Source organism: Cyanistes caeruleus, chromosome 9 (assembly GCF_971803275.1).
Source record: "Cyanistes caeruleus chromosome 9, bCyaCae1.hap1.1, whole genome shotgun sequence".
Taxonomy (NCBI): Eukaryota; Metazoa; Chordata; class Aves; order Passeriformes; family Paridae; genus Cyanistes; species Cyanistes caeruleus.
The window spans coordinates 10,809,883-10,831,023 of record NC_141709.1 but is presented as its reverse complement, the minus strand read 5'-3'; the positions used below and the strand labels follow the sequence as shown (position 1 = coordinate 10,831,023).

The 21,141-nt window shown below is 41.4% G+C and overlaps 2 protein-coding genes across 11 annotated transcripts in view; one reads left to right on the top strand and one right to left on the bottom strand.

Moving 5' to 3' along the window:
* Window positions 1-5,667, top strand: GLRX2 (glutaredoxin 2). Of its 2 annotated transcripts, none has more exons than XM_023931862.2 (4): window positions 1-126; window positions 2,778-2,847; window positions 4,313-4,489; window positions 5,013-5,667. In XM_023931862.2, the coding sequence occupies exons 1-4, from the start codon at window positions 77-79 to the stop codon at window positions 5,130-5,132; spliced, it is 417 nt and encodes a 138-aa protein (XP_023787630.2). In that variant the 5' UTR covers window positions 1-76; the 3' UTR covers window positions 5,133-5,667. The 2 variants fall into 2 exon arrangements, with proteins under 2 accessions (XP_023787630.2, XP_023787631.2); XM_023931863.2 differs by lacking the exon at window positions 1-126 and adding an exon at window positions 295-319.
* A 4,954-nt stretch (window positions 5,668-10,621) lies between these two features.
* RO60 (Ro60, Y RNA binding protein) overlaps window positions 10,622-21,141 on the bottom strand; it is a 19,985-nt gene continuing 9,465 nt past the window's right edge. For 5 of the 9 annotated variants that reach the window (XM_086842846.1, XM_086842845.1, XM_086842844.1 and 2 more), the window contains exons 4-9: window positions 20,804-20,950; window positions 19,424-19,561; window positions 17,591-17,707; window positions 16,707-16,820; window positions 16,147-16,293; window positions 10,622-15,254 (exon numbers count right to left, since the gene is read on the bottom strand). In XM_086842846.1, coding sequence (XP_086698972.1) covers window positions 15,102-15,254; window positions 16,147-16,293; window positions 16,707-16,820; window positions 17,591-17,707; window positions 19,424-19,561; window positions 20,804-20,950 — 816 coding nt within the window. In that variant the 3' untranslated portion in view covers window positions 10,622-15,101. The remainder of the gene's footprint in view (window positions 15,255-16,146; window positions 16,294-16,706; window positions 16,821-17,590; window positions 17,708-19,423; window positions 19,562-20,803; window positions 20,951-21,141) is intronic. The other 4 variants (XR_015274128.1, XR_015274126.1, XR_015274127.1 and 1 more) reach the window with 1 other exon arrangement.

The following is a 21,141-nucleotide window of genomic DNA, read 5'->3' as shown; positions in this document are numbered from 1 at the left end:
GGTCCAGGGGCCTGCGAGGACCGGGATCGGACCGCCGTGAGGACTGAGGGGAGCACCGCCCCTTCCTGCTGCAGTTATGGCCCTGCGGGGGGCGCTGCGCCGGGTGACTGCGGCTTGTGGGGGGCGGTGAGTGCGGGCCGGGGCCCTGGACCGGCGCCGGACCGGGACAGGGATGGGAACTGGGAATGGGACTGGGACAGATATAAGGATCGGGATCGGAATACGGATAGAGACAGAAATAGGGATCAGAACCGGGACAAGTACACAGTCTGGAACAGGGACTGGATCGGGACTGGGATTGCCACGGGGATAAGGATCGGTATCGGGACTGGGATCGGTATCGGGACAGAAACCGGGACCGGGACTGGGATAAGAGTGGGGACAGGGACTGGGACCAGGATCGGGACAGGACCGGGACAAGGAGAGGGTCCAGAACAGGGATCGGGACCGGGACCACGACTGGGATTAGGGTCGGGACCGGGATGGAGAAAAGGACAGAGATCGGGATCGGGAGAGCGACAGGGTTCGGGATCAGGATAAGGAGCGGGAGAGGGGCGGGATGCCGGGGCCTCCGGCAGGGCAGGGAGCGCGGTGGCTGCTGCCGCAGCCGGGCGGTGTCGCGGGAGTCGTGTGTGTGTGTGTGAGTGTGTGTGCTGTGTGTGTGTGTGTGTGTGTGTGTGTGAGTGTGTGTGTGTGTGTGTGCGAGTGTGTGTGTCTGTGTGTGTGTGTGTGTGTGTGTGCGAGTGTGTGTGTGTGCTGTGTGTGTGTGTGTGTGTGAGTGTGTGTGTGTGTGTGTGTGTGTGTCTGTGTGTGTGTGTGTGTGTGCGAGTGTGTGTGAGTGTGTGTGTGTGTGTGAGTGTGTGTGTGTGCGAGTGTGTGTGTGTGCGAGTGTGTGTGCGAGTGTGTGTGTGCGAGTGTGTGTGAGTGTGTGTGTGTGCGCAAGTGTGTGTGTGTGTGTGTGAGTGTGTGTGTGTGTGCGAGTGTGTGTGTACGAGTGTGTGTGTGTGTGAGTGTGTGTGCGAGAGTGTGTGTGTGTGCGAGTGTGTGTGTGTGCAAGTGTGTGTGTGTGAGTGTGTGTGCGAGAGTGTGTGTGTGTGCGAGTTTGTGTGTGTGTGCAAGTGTGTGTGTGTGTGCGAGTGTGTGTGTGCGTGTGTGTGTGTGCGAGTGTGTGTGTGTGCTGTGTGTGTGTGTGCGAGTGTGTGTGAGAGTGTGTGTGTGTGTGCGAGTGTGTGTGTGTGAGAGTGTGTGTGAGAGTGTGTGTGTGTGTGCGTGTGTGTGTGTGCGAGTGTGTGTGTGAGTGTGTGTGTGTGTGTGCGAGTGTGTGTGTGTGTGTGCGAGTGTGTGTGTGTGTGTGCGAGTGTGTGTGAGTGTGTGTGTGCGAGTGTGTGTGTGTGTGTGCGAGTGTGTGTGCGAGTGTGTGTGTGCGAGTGTGTGTGTGCGAGTGTGTGTGTGAGTGTGTGTGTGTGCGTGTGTGTGCGAGTGTGTGTGTGAGTGTGTGTGTGCGAGTGTGTGTGTGTGTGCGAGTGTGTGTGTGTGTGTGTGCGAGTGTGTGTGTGTGCGAGTGTGTGTGTGTGTGTGCGAGTGTGTGTGAGTGTGTGTGTGCGAGTGTGTGTGTGTGAGTGTGTGTGTGCGAGTGTGTGTGTGTGCGAGTGTGTGTGTGTGTGAGTGTGTGTGTGCGAGTGTGTGTGTGTGTGAGTGTGTGTGTGTGTGAGTGTGTGTGTGCGAGTGTGTGTGTGCGTGTGTGTGTGTGCGAGTGTGTGTGTGCGAGTGTGTGTGTGCGAGTGTGTGTGTGCGAGTGTGTGTGTGTGAGTGTGTGTGTGCGAGTGTGTGTGTGTGCGAGTGTGTGTGTGTGTGCGAGTGTGTGTGTGTGCGAGTGTGTGCGAGTGTGTGTGTGCGAGTGTGTGTGTGTGTGTGCTGTGTGTGCGAGTGTGTGTGTGTGTGTGCGAGAGTGTGTGTGTGTGTGTGTGCGCGAGTGTGTGTGTGTGTGTGTGTGTGCGTGTGTGTGTGTGTGCGAATGTGTGTGTGAGTGTGTGTGTGTGTGTGTGCGAGTGTGTGTGTGTGCGAGTGTGTGTGTGTGTGTGTGAGTGTGTGTGTGTGCGCACGCGAGTGTGTGTGCGAGAGTGTGTGTGTGTGTGTGCGAGTGTGTGAGTGTGTGTGTGTGTGTGAGTGTGTGTGTGTGTGTGTGTGAGTGTGTGTGTGTGAGTGTGCGAGTGTGTGTGTGTGTGTGCGAGTGTGTGTGCGAGAGTGTGTGTGTGTGTGTGCGAGTGTGTGAGTGTGTGTGTGTGAGTGTGTGTGTGTGTGTGAGTGTGTGTGTGTGTGTGTACGAGTGTGTGTGTGTGTGTGCGAGTGTGTGTGTGTGTGTGTGCGAGTGTGTGTGTGTGTGCTGTGTGTGTGTGTGTGCGAGTGTGTGTGTGTGTGCGCGCGAGTGTGTGTGTGTGTGCGAGTGTGTGTGTGCGAGTGTGTGTGTGTGTGTGTGTGAGTGTGTGTGTGTGTGTGTGCGCGCGAGTGTGTGTGTGTGTGCGAGTGTGTGTGCGAGTGTGTGAGTGTGTGTGTGTGTGTGTCAGGGAGCGTTTCCCGTGTAATCGCACCGCCGGGCTGTTCGGCAGCGGCACCCATCACGCTGCGCCCCTTCCCTGGGGGCACCCAAGAAGCTGGGTGGCTGCAGGTGTTGCAGCTCAAGTGAACTTGCATGGAGAATTCACTTAAATACCGAAACAAAACAGGGCAATGTGGCTTTCAAAGAAAAGCTCGAATATCTGACTGTCATTTCTTTTTAGTTCTAGAATGGGGAACAGCCAGACCACTTTTGTAGGACTGTCCAGTGATGCTGCTGTGAATCAAATACAGGTAGCATTATTTATTTTGCTTTTACTGATTTTCGGCATTTTTAAAAGCCAGTTACTTCAAACCTTTTCTTATTTATACAAAGAAATACTGTAAATAGTTCTGCCTGTTGAATCTGTTCCTATGTTTATTATGGTTATCAAGTCATGCTGGCAGTTTTGTTTATCCACAGCCCTGGAGCCTGATCTAGGCTGCATTCATTTTATGGTTTATTTTTTAGACCTCTACTCAAATTCAGTGCTGCTATCGACATTGGGGATACAACCTTGTAAAATTACTGATATCAAATAAAGTATTTTAAGAGGTTAGGTTTTTTTTTTATAAACTTACCGATAACAAATGATAGCCTGAAATTCCCTTGAATTTACAATAAAGTGATAAGGCTGTATCTTCCACTCGCTTGCTTTTGATCGCTCTGCTTGTACACTCCAAGTGCCTTAAAAGACAGGGAAAACTGCCCTAAACAATTCAGGGGGATGCACGGAGTTGGGCAGACTGCAAAGCAGAGTTGTACCACATACTCCACCATCCTTGTGCTCAGTTTGGAGCGAGGTTCAAGTCAAACCTGCCTTCAAAGGTGCCAGCAGAGATTTTTCTGTGTTTGCTGCTCTAACAGCAGGTTTCTAACTTGTGTATTACTTTCATGGCTGTCTTGGTTTGAAAAAACAGGTGTCTCCTAAGGAAAGCAGGAACCTCCCTTGAAATGGAAAAATGCAAATCCCTCCCCCCCCCCCCCCCCCAAATTATTGTAATCTTCATATCAAGGGGCTCTCAGGTAAAGATATGGAAATAGGAATAAGAGTTCTTTACTAGGAAAATTAAAATAAAAATGCAGTAGTACCAAAAAAACCCCAACCCTGCACCTGCCCAAAAAAAAAAAACAACCAAAAAAGCCCCCAAAATACAACAAAAAACCCCCCACAAAACAAACAAAAAAACCCAAATACTGAAAGAGTCAGAATACGGTCTGACACCCTGTTGGTCTGGGTGCTGGTAGCAGTCCGATTAAATGCTGGCTGCAGTCCTCCTGAGTGACAGATGTGGTTCTGTTGAAGCAATGATCCTGTGGAAGGGTGTAGTTTTTCCTCTGTAGGTACAGTGGTGGTGTAGATGGGTCCAGTCTTCCTCTGGGAACCCAGAGGAGAACAGCTGACTGCAGCTCCAATTCTCAAAGTATGTCCAGGTAGGAATCTTTGGCTCCTCCCACTGGGTGGAACATCTCACAATGGGATGATGTAAATTTATCAGTCATCTAATGATACTCAGTGGCCCATTAACAGAAGATATCCCCCTGAAGTTATGAAGGATGGGTCTGGAAGAGATAAAAACTAGTACCCCACCTGGTTTTAACAGATAGTAATAGAATAATTAATTTTGTTACATCTTGCATTGCAACCCAAGATACTGTCCAATAGTGTTCAAAGTGCACTGGCTTGAAGCTCACTCACTTTTTCTTTTGAGCATGCAGGACATTATTTCACACAACTGTGTGGTGATTTTTTCTAAAACAACATGCCCATACTGCAAAATGGCAAAAAAACTGTTTGAGGGTTTGAATGTCAATTACACAGCTGTTGAACTGGACATAAATACAAACGGAAGGCAGTTCCAAGACGCTCTGGAGCAGATGACTGGCGGCAGAACAGTGAGTATATTCTCTTATATGTAAGAACAGCTTGGGCTACACACATCACTCTTGGGTTATATCCATAGCAAGTCCTTAGTTGTTTTGAGACAGTTAAATTTAGGATACAAGCTTCTAAATTAAATACTGCAGGAGGCTTCTATCTCTTGTTCTAGAACCTCTCTGGCTATTCCTCAGAATTATCTTTTACATAATGCCACTGAAATAATTGAAGTATCAAAGTCGTTTTCATTTGTATATTTAATCAATTATGTTTAACACTTGTATTTTATTTTATATAGTCTCAATTTACTCAATTATTGGAATTTATTACAATCATCCACACAGTGACTTCATCCCACTTTTGAGTGGCACACGAAGTTTCCTTCTCTGTAAATATTACAGAAAAGTATAGGTTGTACACTAACATTATACATACATCTAGAAGAATACAATAATTGTATGTACTGGAGCCCACATGGGCTTTCTTTAATGTTTACCTTTTTCCAGTAAGTAACTAATGCAACTTTTGTTTTCTTGATAGGTCCCAAGAGTGTTTATCAATGGGACTTGTGTTGGAGGTGCAACAGATACTCAAAAGCTTCACGAGGAAGGCAGACTGCTTCCTTTAATTAATCAGTGCCAAATGAAAGCAAATTACTGAGAACCATCTCTTAGCTTCGTCTTCCTTTGTATGAACAATTTCAGATGAGTTCAGAAGATCACAGACAAATGGCAGGAACTGCACTCAACACCCTCAAACCATGGCTTTCTGAATTATGGATCACTCTGACAGATTTTATGGACTTGGAAAGTTACTTGGTGTCTTTGCCTTAGCTTTCCCACAACCCAGATGGTCATTAGCAAACATTATGTAACTCTTGGGGCTCTTAGTGAGCCAGTAATGTCATTTCTTTATTACAACCTGCTCCAGGGAAGTCCAGGCTCTGCAAAAAGAATTCTGTGGGTTTTGCTGCACATTAGTTTATTTTCTAGCTTTGTCTTAATAAACTGTCAGTTTCATTTAATGGTTTCTTTAAATATAATTCTTTGTCAAATTAAAGTGTATAGCAAACCCAGTTTGTAGTCATATTGCTGTGTGCACATCTGCCTTGCTTGTATTCCAGTGCCTGATAACCCAGCTCCCAAATCATGTGTCCAGTGGAACAGAAAAGGGAATAAAGATTCTGGCAGCTTTAGAGAGTGATAGCTTTCATCTTTACTCTGCACTGTGAGGTATCAGTCTGTATTGTCATTCAGGATTGTCCTTCCAGGGGGAACGGGCACTCAACTGCCACTGCAGACTACAGTACAACCAAGCCAGCAATAGCATGAAACATAAGACCAAATGAAGTGGGTCTAATATGCATAGAGTTTATTTAGTACTTAAATTCTACAGTCAGAATGCAGTTTACTAGCCATTTTAACTTTCAGTTATATGTCTAAAAGAAATTACTAAAATTCCATATTTTCTGTACAGTGTACATCCAAAGCCAGACCAGGTAATGCCAAGACTCTTGGTTATTTTAAAGAAATTCATATGCAAGTAGAAAATTATATTCCATCCTTCAGTTAAAGGGACCATTACACAACTAAAGGTTCACATATTGGAATAAAAACATTAGTCAATTTTTTACTCACTTTTTGTGAATTAAGACTCCTATTATTTCCATTGCTTTCAGTATTCCATGTACCTAAACTACTTTTTCCCCCTCAAGGGAAAAAAACATCAATCTTTAATTTCAGCTAACTAGGACAAAAAGAGTATAATTTAAACTCGACAGCTTTGTTTTTGTGATGCAGGTTTGAACTAAATGTAAACTGCATCATTTGTAGAAAGTCTTTAGTATGCAGTTGTCTGCATGGTACATCTTTAATATGTAATCAGCTAATTCAACGCACTGACCTTGTTTCATTTTAAGTATTGCAGGTTACTGTATGGTGCTAAGACACAGTCATCAAGGTAAACATACAAATGTGCATCTCTCTCTGAATTTACACTTAATAAAGCAATTTATTTTGCACATACAGTCATATAAGAATAGCAAGTATCCTTTTTCTCTGTGTAGAATTCTTCAGCCAGTGATGTTTTTACCAGAAGCTTAACAATAATTTTGTCCCCAGAGCTGATAAACCCATCATGTAAAAATAATAACAGTAGTATGCAAAGGAATTTTTCAAACACCTTTTCATTTTGTTCCCTGTTTAGAGGCTTGTTTATTTAGCCAGTAGTCTGAAATAACCCTCTGAGTTCCAAGTTCTGGACATCCCAGGGCATTGTCACTTAAGGCAAATTCTCTTGCAGCTGTTGAAACAAGCAGTATGCCTGCAGATGCGAGTGCCCCATCATTAAATAGTGTCTAGCTTAAGGCACCCAAAGGGTTAATTTTATTTCTTTTTAACCACATTAAGGCTCCCCATCACTGTGTACAATTTCACAGAAAGCAGCAGCAAGACAGTGCCTTTGTTACTGGATGGTACAAAGCCATGTTATGCTTAAGTTAATTAAACATGATATGGCAGTTAAAGTGTGGTTCTACTTTAGGGGAAAAAAAAAAAAAATCAACCAAAATGAAGAACCTCAAGAATAGTAATTAAAAATTTCCTTTTTTCTTCCCCCCAGCATTGTCTCCAGGAAAAAGCTGTTTATCTTAAAATATGCTTGTCCTGGGATCTAAATATTAAAATATATCCACTAGAAAATCTGGATACCTGCTCATCCATCTTAAATCCCACGCTTCTAAGAAGCAGAAGCTAAAAACAAACACTGAGTTATTTAATGAAGCACACAGAGCTGTGAATGTGCCCATGTGTTGCTTTTTAAATACAGAATTATTTTTAAAAGTAGAACTACACTTTTACAGGAAAATGAAAAGACATTTTATTTGTAACTAGTTGTGCTTAAGTCTCAAGTTGGTAACATTAGGTAAACAACAATTCATATTCACTATTTGTTAATGAAGTATTTGTTAAAGTTCTCATCATACCATATATATATATATGCACATATATATATATATATTTAAACTTAAATTCAGAATATAGAAATACCTAAAGAAGCCATGATTTACAGTATCAAAATCATAAATCCAGATATGCAAGCACACATATTTAAAGACACCATACCTTCTGCTGAAATTAGCTAATCTTTTATGATTTCCCTCAGAGCAGCATATCCATAAAACAGTGTCCTGGTCAGTGTTTTACCTTTTCCCCAGAACTCTAGCTCAGCCATTTGTACACTCCATTGTGTCATGGTAAGATGAAATCTCTGCCATTCCAGCAAGAAAGTCATTAGAACAGCTGCTTACAGCATATCTAAGCACTCCAAACCACTGCAGACAGCGAAATAAACCTAGAAAATGGTGGGATTTCACAGAAACTGAAGGAAAGGATTAAAACCAGAAGACAAATGATTCTTTACTTAGGTTTACTTCTATAGTCTATTCTTTGAAGACTTTATCTTGTCAATACTGCAGAGAAGCTGCCTGTTTGTCCAGAATATTAATTTAAATGTTTTCCTAATTCTGCATGACAGCAGCTTGATACTGTTTAAAAGAATGAAAATTTTGAAATCACTGAACTAATTCTAGAAAAAAACTTTACATTTGGAAAGCCAATTTGAAAAGTGAATTTTAAGAGGCTACTGTTTTCATATAAAGCCATTCACAGGCAGATGTTGGATTTTTTGTAATAAAGTATACTTTTGTCACTGATTTTTACACAGAGTTTTGCCAAAAATCTGTCAGATACAGCAAATTAGATGTTTTGTAAGAGATTTATATAATTAAAGAACAGAAAAAAATATTAATCACTTAAAATGGTAAATACTGTGCCATCAGTTCTGGTGCAGGGAACTATACTCAGTGACAGCAAGACAAGCAAGATAGCAAGAAGACATAAGAACAGAGGCAAAAACTAAAAAAGGAATGGATGAGAGCTTGTGAAAAAAGATTCAAGTATAGGCCTGAGGTGACAAGATGGAAAAGGAGAAAAAACCCCAACACTAACAGAGAAAAGGGTACAGCAAAAGAAGAAGAAACAAATGGAACCAAAACTAAAGCTTCTGTTATGGTGCCTGTGAGATTGGGACAGGGTTAAGCAGTATTTGAAATGCAGACAAATAGTTTAATAGTGTTTTTACACTACAGCAACATTATTAAAACACATTTCCCAAACTGCTGGTGTGTTTTTAAGCCAAGAACTGTTGAACAGCCTTTTAAAGCCATACCCATTTATGGGCACCAGTTAACAACAGCAATGTAAAAGAACAACGTAAACCCCCTTAAGACTTATGAACAGGTTTAAGAGTGGTGTTAAAGCAGGAAGGTATTTTAGTGCCAGTTATTAGCAGCCCTCACACAGTGGGCATTTAGACTGGCCCTGCTGACCTCAGAACTACACCTACCCTTAGACTTCTTTTTTGAAACACAGAGGACTGCAATCTAACACTACAAACTCCTAAAATCTCCTACTCCTTGATCCAGATCTAAAATTCCAGACATGAAATTCTATTTCTTGGCAAAATTATTAATGTCATTATTGAATTTATTACACAGTGATGATGTGCTCACTGCATTATTTTAAAAAACTTGAGTCTCCTGCCCTCTCCACATCGTTGACTGTGTCCCTTCCATGAAAAAACCTGACCTCTGATGTTCATTCCTTACAGAAGAATGTTTCATTTCTGCTGTGCTTCCAGGCACAACATGCTTTTCTTCTTCTTTAAAGACAAAGTGCCTGAACATTACAGTCTTCAACACCATAGTCTAATGCTCCAGAATTGTTAAGGGGTAAAGCTTAAGCTTAGCAATTTTGTCTTAGCTCACTTTTTAAATTATTTTTGAAGCATTACAGTTATTATTGCCTCTTTACAAGTCTAGATGTGATTTTGGAAATTACCAGTTTAGTAACTAAGGACTAGAAAGAGGACAAATGCATGTTATGGCAAATGAGTCATGCTGTCTCCTAAAATTCAGTGTATGGGCGGATAAAAAAGATCCAGTCTATGGAGAAGGAATATGCAGCATCATTCTTCAATGCCCCTTACTAAAAGAGAATAACAAAACCAAAAACAGACCCCCAGAAACAAAGGTCCACATATTTTAACATTACAGCTGTCAGCATCAACTTCAGTTTCCCCTCTCTGTGTAAGAGGAGCAGATGGCAACGTGGCCTTGTAAGTGCTGGTTTTACATCACATAAACCACTGACAAGGTTTTTAGTCCAGAAATGCCATAAATGTTTAGGAGCATATTCTGTACCCCAGCAGGGATGACTAACTCTTAAGCATTGGTCACAGCTATCCCAGTGCCAACAGATACAGGGACCTACAATTTCTATCAGTCCTACTGAAAAGTTCATCCTTACTTCCACACTCAATTTAAAGGAATTGCATTCTGGAGTGCTTCCAAAGATGCAACACCACTGTAACCATACACTCAATCTGTTAGTAACTATTCTTAATTTTTATATGCAATAAATTTACTTGAAAGTTACTTGAAACACCGGTTTTAAGTTTTCATTTTATATTTAGTCCAAAATATTTCCTATTACTTCACAAATACTACTCCAAATAAGAAAAAGTACTTGCAAAAGATACTCATCAATCAGTTATTTTTGACATTAGCTTAGAACACCTAATCAGATGTTTGACTTCTGCGTCATTTAAAATGCATTACTACCAAACCCAACCCCAAAACATCAGTGCATTTACTTGAAATAATTATTAACATGTATTGAGCAAAGTAGTTTACTCCCCATATTCATGTTGTTTTGATTAGACGCTAAAAATTATACACAATTTTTCGTGAGAAATGGCTGATTTTCTTTTTACAAACCCAAAAGTGCTATGTCTTAGCTTTTGCAGGAGCACTTGGTTTGTTCTAGAACTCACCTGAGGAGCTGGTAGCAGTCCTATGTTCTCCAAGCATTCTGTCAGAGCTGTTTTGTGAGAGTAGTGATAATTCAGTAGTGACTTACACGCATGTTGGCTGAAAGGCAACACTCTACCCAGCAGTTCTTTAAGCCCTATTTTATATCAGGAAAGGCTTCCCTCACTGGATTGATTATGCATTAAGGGAGAGAGTAAGTAGCAGAATACCCTCATTAACATGTAACATCCTATTTTAGCACCAAAAGAGATATCCTGGCTACAGAATGCAAGCTTTGAATTTATAATCAATAGGAATGAGGCATAATGAAAAGTGTTACACGTACCAAAAGTATAGTAGGAACTTCAATTTTACATTTAAAAGCCTGGGTTTTATGCAGAAAAATATGGTCTTACATGTAATTTACCATTATGGGTAAACATGATATTTTTATAAATCATAATTATTTTCAAATTACCATCAAATTCACTGTTTAAAACAGTCAGCATAAAAGAGGCTGAAATACATATGTTTTAGAGGAAATCCTAAAAGCATCACTAAAAACCTTTTAAATCTTTTAAGACTGATCTACTAAAGAGATCTTTTAACTTCCCCCCATACACACATATAGAAAACACACAATTAAATACATATACACACAAATTGCTATCAATTTCTGTTCCAAAGTGGTAGAATATTCACTGTCTTCTTGTCACACTCTTACTATCAGACTAAAAATAAAAAATTAAAAATAAAGAATCCAGTTTCAATCACTTCCTAAACAAGATTTTGTGAATATGAAGGAGACAACTGTACAGTTCATTAAAGTTTTTAAGAATTGGTCACTATAAACTGGAGGTAGTTTTGAAATATGTTATATTGAATTAATTTATGAAAACAGAAGTAACACTAATCTACGAAAAGATTTAAAAAAATTAAATACTCTCCTGTTAGGAAGATTTGTTTCTGCGTCATTGTATACATACTTTTGGAAAAAAAATGTAACTTTTTGTTTCTGGTATTCCCACTCAGCTTTGGTGAGCAGGCCAAGACAAACATGCACTTGTTGATCTTGCTCACTGAAGGTGTGCTAATGCTTCTTGAAGTCGTGACAAGGACTGAATGTGACATCCTAGTCATTTCCAAGGTCCTTTTCTACTAAAAACAGTTTTTAGAATTTCCTGGAAAGTGTTTTAATTTTAAACTAGTGCTTCTGAAATGGTACTGTGCAGAAACTGCCCCTCAATTTAGCTAGAGCTATTTCCTCCTGAAAACCCAGATGATAATCCAGAGAGAAAAAGGTTAGCATAAAGTCTTGCACTTTCAGTTATATCAGTATAAAATGTCCCTGGGTGACTTTTACACTGTATCACAGTCACATGGTCTCAATACATACCAGAAAAAAACTTCATTTGTAGATTTTAACTGTAATCATGGAAACCATTGAACATTAGTAACAAATAAAATACAAAGATTTAAAAAAGCCCAAAGAAAAGTCCCTCTCAATGAAGTTGCTCTTAAATTTGCATTATTAAAAGTTCTAAGCCCATTTGTTTCCAGCCCCATGCTAAAAGTAATTAATGAATTTATTCTTGCAAATAAGCATTCCACAGCAATGGGGGAAATTAAAAATATCTCCGTATTTATGACCTACTATAAATGAAATTAAGTTATATACTATGTAACCCTGTAACCACTTTTAGCAAACTTCTCACTGTTATTTTAAATTGTGTGCAACAGAAAATGTACAAGAGATTCCTCATCTGCTTTTCTTGTTTTCCCTTTACAAAAAGGTAATGAATCACAAAATCATGAGGGTTGGAAAAGAGCTCTTAAGATCGAGTCCAATCATCTACCCAACAATGCCAGGTCCACCACTGAGCCATGTCCCACGAGATCCACATGGTTTTGGAGCACTTCCAGTGATGACGATTCTGCCACTTCCCCGGGCAGCCTGTTCCAATGCTTGGCTGCAAACAGGATTTGAGGGTAAGGCTCAGCAGTGCCAAGTACAGAGGAACAATCTCTTCCCTAGTCCTGTTGACACTCCTTCTGATCCAAGCCAGGATGCCCTTTGGCCTTCTTGCCCACCTGGGCATAGCTAGCTCTTATTCACCCACTCTGACCAGCATCCCCAGGTACTTTTCCACTGGGCAGCTTTCCAGCCAGTCTGCCTCAGCCTGAAGCATTACATGGGTTTGTTGTGACCCAAAGGCAGGACCCAGCACTTGGCTTTGTTGAACCCCACACAATTTGCCCCATGGATCCAGTCTGTTCAGATCCCTCTGCAGAGCCTTCTTGCCATCCAGCAGATCAACTCTTTGGCTCAACCTGGTGTCATCTGCTAACTGACTGAGGGTGCCCTTGATCCCGTTGTCCAGATCAGCCATAAAGGTACTCAGCAGGACTGGCCCCAACAGTGAGCCCCAGAGAACACCACTGGTGACCAGCCAGCAGCAGGATGTTACTCAGTCACCACCACTCTCTGGAACCAGCCATCCAGCCAGTTTTTCACCCAGCAAACAGTGCACCTGTCCAAGCCATAGGCTCCTAGCTTCTCCAGGAGAATGCTGTGAGAAACAGTGTCCAAGGCCTTGCTGAAGTCCAGGCAGACCACAGCTTTTACCTCATCCACTAAGGAGGTCACCATTCATAGAAGATCAGGTTGATCAGGCAGAACCTGCCTTTCATAAAGCCATGCTGGCTGGGTCTGATCCCTCGCTGTCCTGCATATGCTTGTGTGATCAAGATGATCTGTTCCATAACCTTCCCCGGTATCAAGGTCAGGCTGACAGGCCCGTGGTTTTCTGGATCCTGATTCTGGCCCTTCTGCTCAATGGGTGCCACAGTGGCCAATCTCCAGTCATCTTGAGACCTCCCTGGTTAGCCAGGATTGATGATAAATTGTGGAGAGTGGCTTGGGTGGATTCCATCCAACCTCATGGACTTTTGAACATCTAAGTGGAGCAGTAGGTCACTGTTCCCTCCTGAATTACATGGACTTCATTTTGTTCCTGTCTCTGTCTTCCCAAGGACTGGTCTGACTATTAAAGACTGAGGCAAAGAATGCCTTCTTTGTACATCTGCATTTTTCTCACCCTTTGTGGCAATGCTTTCCCTCATGTGCTTTAAAGGATGGAGATCCTCCCCTAGGCCCTCCTTTTGTAGCTGATGTATTTGTAAAATACAGATAACACTTTTTGTTATCTATTACGGCAGTGGCCAAATTAATTTCTAGCTCAGGTATCACTTTTCTAACCTTTCTGCATAATCTATCATACTTCTAGTCCTCAAGAACACCCCGCCTTTTTTCCTAAAGGTCTTTTTTTCCTGAGTTCTAGTGACTCCGTGCTCAACCAGGCCAGTCTTCTTCCCCGCTGACTCATCTTCCAGCGCATGGGGACAGCCTGCTCCTGCATCTTTAAGATCCTTCAAGAACGTCCAGCCTTCCTGGACCCCTTTTCATTCAGGCTTGAATGAATCCTAAAAGGCCAAAGTCTGGCCTCTGGGGCTCCTCAGCTTGCCCTACACCCTCTTTGACTCCGAGGTGGTGCTCAGGGCCCTGGAGGTGACCCACCTGCTTTCTGGCACTGCTGATCACTGCTGCTGCTGAAGTCCTGGGGGACAAGGAGCTGGACATCCTGTAGTACAACCCCCTGCTCCTGTGGCTGATGAAGGCAGTATGTCCTCAGCAGGTGCTGGGCCTGCTGCTGCAGCAGGGGTACCTGTAGCACAAGAACTCCAAAGTCTGTGAGGAGCTGGACAATAATGTGGCCCTCTTCACTTACTTTGAGGAACCGGATGTGGCCAAGCTGGGGTCTGGGCTAATTCCAGCACTGGTGAAGAGCAAGAGCAGGTTCCAGCATGCTGACACAAAGTGTTTGCTGTGATGGTGTCTTCCTTGGGCCCAGGCAAAGCCTCCCTTCTCGCCAAGGCAGTGGGTGCTGTGGAGCTTGAGGACAACAGGGATGGGATAATTCATGTGTTCCTAGCCAGGAAGACTTCGGTGAAGCTCAGGGACCAAGAGCTTGTTAAGTACACTGTGGTCCTGCCATCATCCCATCATAACAGAGGGTCCTGCTTACCCCCTGGGACAGATCCAGACTGGCTGTTGCTGGCCCATAGACTCAGAGCACAGTTACTGTGGATATCACACAAGAGATGACACTCTTTGGCATTCCACCTCACATAGAGCACAGGCTGGTCAGGGAATTAAGTCCAATTGGAGTTTTGAGTGTGTGTATAGGAAGAAACCAGCTGCCTTGGGAAAATGAGTGTGCTGGATACAAGGTGGCTGAGGAGTGGAGATGCCATTCTGAAGGGGCACGGAGCAGGGCTGCGAGCTGTGCTGCAAGACTCTGAAGGGTGATGTGACTGCACTGCCAGCCATTACCATGAGTATCCAAATGTGCACTGTGTTGCTGTATGGTGCCAGGTCCCAGGATGACAGTGGTGACATGTGGCTGCCACCTCCAGTGGCAGGGGATCACTGGCTACTACTGACAGTTTGAGACCAGACATGCAAGTGCTGGGTTTCTCTGAATCTGTTAGATTTGCATGAGACTGAAGTTCTGTTCAACCTTACAAACACCTTAGTGAGAAGCTCTAGTCAGAAATACTTGAAGTGCCACCACCTCCTGTAACATTCTGATATGTATACAATATGCCATAAGCTAATAAAGTATATTTGGCTGGGAGTTCCCAGAGTGAAGTCTGTTGCCAGCAATGGACCCACTGGGAAGAGCAGATGCCTGAAAAACTTAAATCAAATCCAAAGTGAAGTTTCGAATGACATCCAAAGCTCCTGTATCGAAGCCACAGATATCCAACATGCCTCTGTCATCCGTGCCCGCAATCGTAAAACCACGGGAGGTCATTCCACAAACAACCAGCTTAGCAGGAATACCCATTTTCTAGAAGGAGAGAAAAAATATCAGAAAACACATATAGAGTAAAACAGGTTCATATATGCAGTAACTTAAATATGCCAGAGGGCCAAATCTCGCTTGTGTAAGCCACTGTCTTAAGAGCTGTGCTGACAGAAGCGAGGAATGCCAGAATGGGAACTGCAGGATGCCTGTCAATACTGGAATGGCAGTTAACCTCAACAAAGGAAACCAAATTAAAGATTTTTGGTACTCATTTCAACTGGGTGGAAACTATGTAATGATAATAAAGTTCATCACTCATGCCTGACCAACTTATTTTTGGGAGTTTAAAAATAGTTTCTTTAAAGCATAAAGGATTGTTTGCTGAATAAATAAGGGTTTCCAACAGCAATGTGTTTGGAGAAGGTATTTTTCTTTGATCTACTGTAAAATTATGAAGCTATACAACTTAGAGCAGTCCCTTTAAAACACAATGTGCTTTCTTCACAAGATACTGCCACCTCATCCTCTAGACACTTGTCTTCATTACTTCATTGAAACTTTTTGACATCTACTGCAGACATCAAAGTTGAATTTTTCTCTGAGAGTCAAACTCCATTCTGTAACAACTATAAAAACTTATTCAATCAATTATATACAGGATGTAGAAATTCATACAGTCCCTGACTAACAAAATTTCACGGACATTGCAGCACACTGTGCAGGACAGGCAATTACAATTTCTTTTAGCAATTCTGTGGTTTTAAATATGTAGAATCAGTGCAAATATGTGCACTAATTCTGCCTAACTGCAGTATTTATAAGTTTTAACAATACGTAAGGATTTAGTGAAGAAAGCCACAATCAGTCCAACCTCCAAAAGAGCTGGTACTTTGTACAGTACTTATTAACCATAAACAGTCAGAAGCATATTTACCTCTCTGTACTCTGTAAGGGCCATTGCAGGAGGAGTACTCCCAGCAAAGGTCTCATTATCAGTAAATACAATGAAGACATCAGCAGGTGTCTGAGTTTTTTGAGCCCATATCATTGGAAGGGAACAATCAGTGGTACCCACTGGAATCTTATAGAGAAAAAAATAAATATACAGGGAACACATTAATACAGAAATTAAAAATCCATGGAAAAATTACTTTTGATGCAAGCTTCATGTTTTATCGTGTTACTACGCAAAAAGGCTTTTTTGTTAAACTTGGTCATTTTATCTAAGTTTGTCCAGGGTTTTTTTGTTTGAATTTTTTTTTAATATTCTTTTCAAGCCAACTCATTGTGACCTAGCACTACCATTCTAAATTGCAGTGTCTAATATCCAGCAAATAAAATAACAACATTTTCTGGGCCTTCCCTAAATAAAATGCAACAAAAAAATCCAATCTTGCACTAGAGAGATACAGATTAAACAAAGAAAAACAGTTTTTTACAATGAAGATACAGTGTAACTGCTGAGACTTTTTTTTTTTTTTTTTTTTTACATACTTCATACATTTTCACTAAAACTTGAGGCAAGGTCATGTCAGCTGTCACTGGACAAGGGACAATTTCGTGTGAAAAGGCAACAATTTGGGAATCCTTCTCAGTCCGTGCTACAACCTGTGAAAGAGGGAGACAAAAATAATTCAGTTACACTACTCTGAAGTTTCATGTCTCAACTGAGCCATTCCCTACTAACACACAGCATGATATATGCTTTTGTACTTAAGTCACCATGGTTCCTCATAAACAGTAATGGTTCACTCTACACTTCAAATATTCTGTAATATTACTGCAAATAAACACCGCAAAAAAAGCTGAACAACTGCTCTAATTACTGTAACTAAAGATACTTCCATTTTTCTTCTCTCCCTTCTGACATAAAACCTTGACTATTTTTAAGGGCCAACAAAAGTTCAACTCCTCTGCAATAAAAGAATACAGCACAAGAAGCTTTAAAATATTAAACTGAGGGGAAAGTGATTGCAGAAAAAGTCCACATTGGTAACTAAATAGACATCTAAGAATTATCCCAACATTTCTTAATCTAATCTGTACTTTTCTATGAATGCTTCTGAAAAAATTAAAATGTGTAAGATAAAGCTATATTTTTTTTTCTTATAGTAAGTCATTTTATTATGGCTAAGATAAGTGAAAAAGCTGACCTGATGACTTTGATTTACAACAGAAACCAACTTCTTCAAACTGATGTTTCTGAATATGGTTGCTAGTAGCTTTCAGCAATGAGGCACAAGGTCACACTTTCTGTACCCAAAAAATATTATATGTAAGATTCTTCTTGATTTCTAACCAGGCTTTAGAGCACCTTTGCATCAAAAAAGTAATGCAAGCTGAAAACAGTTATAAATAAAATACACTGAAAGCCTCACCATACACATTACTGCTGCAACTGTGCTGGCATTGAGCACGCTGCCCAAGACCTTTTGTGTCATTGATGCACTGACATCAACTGCAATTACAAAGCGTTTTCCTGTTGGTTCCAATGTCTGAAAGAATAAAAGATGAAAATATAACAGGTAAACATAATTTATATATTAAATTTCTTCTGTTGCTAAAGTTTCAGAATTGTTACCTACCCCAAGACCAGTTCTTGATAAGATTTCACAAAACACAGAACTCTTAAAAAGCTTAACAAATCAGAGAACTATCATGTGGTAGTTTGACATTAATTGACATTTAGGGAAAGAAGTAAGAACCACCCACGGAAGTGATTTCTTTGAGAGAAGCTGCTGGGAGCTTCCTCTGTGCCTGAGACAAGCCAGTAGCTGGCTAGCTCTTAGAACTAACAATATTTTGCACCATTTAGAAATTAGAAATTAGAAATTTAGATCCACCTTTGTGATGATCCAAATTTTAAAAACCACAAGCCTGGGAGCTGGCCCTCTGCTTCCAGACCCAGAAGGGAGTGGAGCTGTGCTGAGGCCAGCCCTGCTCCCCCACGGCCTGTGCAAGGGCCAGACTGGACCCCAGCAGCTCCCAGGCAGGGGGCAGAGGCTGCAGGCCCCAGCCTGAGGCTGGGCCAAAGCTGCTGACATTTCACCGACACAAACCCCGCTCCCACCCCACTCCCCCAGCTCCAGCCTCCAGCCTGCACCAACAACTCCAGGCCAAGGCCCCCCCAGCTCTCCCCACCCTGCAGTGGCTGCCAGGCCGAGGGAGGCACCCAGTGCAGCCTGAAATCCATGACTGCTGTGGCACTGGACGAGATTTAATCATTTCACTACACAGCAGAGACCTGCAAACCTCAATCCTCTCTCCAGGGAGAGGAAAGGGAATAATGGCACGTAGAAAGACAACACGAAACATCAAGGTCAGTAAAAGAAGGAGTCAAGCCTCAGATGGAAGAGGGATGAGGAGGTGCCAAATGGGGTTCAAATGTTCTTTTGGTAGGGCCATGTATATGGACAATGATATACAGAAATATCCCCTTTAATTCATGAGAGTATGGGGAGATAAAGTATTCAAGCTACAGAGCTGAGCAGAGGCATCCACTGATGAAGCCAAGCAGATGTTGGAGTAGCTGTGACCCTATGAGACACTTGAGCAGACAGAGAGATGAGAGCTGATGAAGACCCTTTGCCCCCAGGGAGAGAAGAAAACCTCTGTTCCCAGAGATGATCACAGAGACAGATGAAGAGAACCTTTGCCTTTGAGTAACTCATCCTTAAAATATTACCCCTTGAGTTCATGGCCCATGGACACACCTCTAGGAAGACTGTGAAATGGGAGGGATGTCATGATGCAGAATTTTTGCTTGGGTGGCTGCTATTCGTGGAAATGAAAAGCCACGAGAAAACTGTTTCTTGTGGAGAAGTCTCCATGGCATGACCAGAGAAAACTCCTCTCCCTACAAGAACTGATGAAAGACTATACTAAAGTATATACTAAAGTATAGTTGGTACTGCTTTACCATCCCAGGTTTTGTCTCTATGTGGTGAGTTGGGAAAGGAAAGAATTGGTTAGGGGGAGGAAAGGTATTCTGCAGGTTGTATTCTGATATTTCTTATTCTTGTAGTCCTGTTAATAAAGTTTCATTATTCCTTTTAAGTTTTAAGCCTGTTTTGCCCTTCTCCTAATCCATATCTCACAGCAAGAAACGAGAAAGTGCCCTGGTGATTTTAGCCAGCACTAAAACCCACTACATTTTTTGGTGCATTGGCCAGAAAACAAATTGGCAAACCTAAACCACTACATATTATTACCTTGAAAGCTTTGTAAAATGAGGCATCTAAGGCTTCTAAAATGTCTTCATCAGGACGCCACCAAAGCTTCCCTCTGTGTCCATGTCCAGCTTTATAGGTTTCTAATGCAACCAAAATATGGAAGGGATGTATTCTACCCTACAGACAGAAATCAAAAATAAGGGTATGCAAATTTAATCTCCTTAAAAAAAAGTAACAAACTAAATGTGAAAATAAGTTCCTACTACAAAAAAATCTCAGGTTTTGTATATGGTTGCTTTAAATTTGTTAAATCTAAAGAGTTCATTAAGTTTTTATAGAGGTGTTGGATACATGGATACTTGTGGGTTACTGCTAATGGAGACCTCACTCCCTCTCAAGAATCCTCTAACACCAAATGGAATACCATCACCAGAATACTGGTAAAATTTTGCAGCTCTATGATTGTCTACTGCTATTTTCCATCACAGGCTTACAGTAAGAGAAAGTCCCTGCCCAGCTGAAGAGCAAGGAAAAGAACCAACTTAAAACTAGCTTTATACAAGACAAAGTAACACTGGACAAGAAATTATTTTGGAACAGAGCATTCATTTTTCTCATGCTATAGAACACTTCAAACAATTTTTTTTTTTGCTGTCCATATATAAACTTAATTTATATAACGTTATCAACGTTTTTTTATCTTTATCTGAAAAAGGTGTTTCAGTCCTTAATCACTGCCAGCATCAAAACTCAGTAAATCTGAATGCCTGTCCATTGTCTATCTTTCATCAAGTCATTGCACCATGATCTTTGCTCTCCCCTCTCCAGTACCTGTGTATGATTAAGGAAGAAACCAGAGAAAAGCAACTGCAGTACGACAGGGAAAAAAGGACTTTCGTTGTGCTCAATTCAGCTCTGGTGCTGAAGAATTTAAGTGTCCTGATTTTAATCTTCCCAGCTCACAAAACTGCTGCTCAAGACACTTGTCCTGTCTACCTATGACTAAATCCCTCGAAATTTTATTCTCTCTTTGGGGAACCCTCTTTTCCTTCTTACTGTCCTACCACCTTGATGGACAATAAAACAATCAAAAAAGAGGAAAGTCTCCTTGACCACCTTGTTTTTTTCCCTCAGCTGCTATGCTATCTTCTTGACTCACTTAAAAATTAAGACTCAGAAGAAATTGATGAACTCAATTCACAAAGTTTGACACAGACCTCATTTAAGAAAAGATCCAATACCTGCCAATACACCTATTTTATCAGAATGTTTCAGAATGCAGGTGGGGCATCAAATGTGAAATTATAAACCCAAGTTTTAAAATAAAGTTGTAGGCATTAAACTGCAGTTTTAAAACAGAATAAACTAAACATAAAAATTAAAATCTACCAAGGCTGGCATTGATTATAAAGTTCTTACCTTTTTTAGCAGCTTCTCATTTCTCAGTTTTTCACATACTATTGCCACTTCTGAACCTCGTGGTTCAAGCACTGAATTTGCTGCCAGCTTTCCTAAATTTCTCAATAATACAGATATAGGCATCTCCTTGAGTAATGCCTTCCAGACCTATGATGAAAGAGAAGGGAAACGCAGAAAGATGAGATTTTCGAAGTACAAGAACTGGCATCTGTACATTGAATAAGTGTACTTTAAAATTAATATACAAATTATATTGAGATCTTAATCATTTTAAATTAACTATTTGGGTAAACAATTTGAAAAACAGTGTAAGGACTATGTTTTAAAGAAATCTAGAC

Excerpts from the sequence above, each read along its gene's own strand:
- GLRX2 (XM_023931862.2), top strand. The coding sequence starts at position 77 with ATGGCCCTGCGGGGGGCGCTGCGCCGGGTGACTGCGGCTTGTGGGGGG. Across the intron at positions 127-2,777 it reads ACTGCGGCTTGTGGGGGGCG|TTCTAGAATGGGGAACAGCC; the intron begins GTGAGTGCGGGC and ends ATTTCTTTTTAG. Across the intron at positions 2,848-4,312 it reads CTGCTGTGAATCAAATACAG|GACATTATTTCACACAACTG; the intron begins GTAGCATTATTT and ends TTGAGCATGCAG.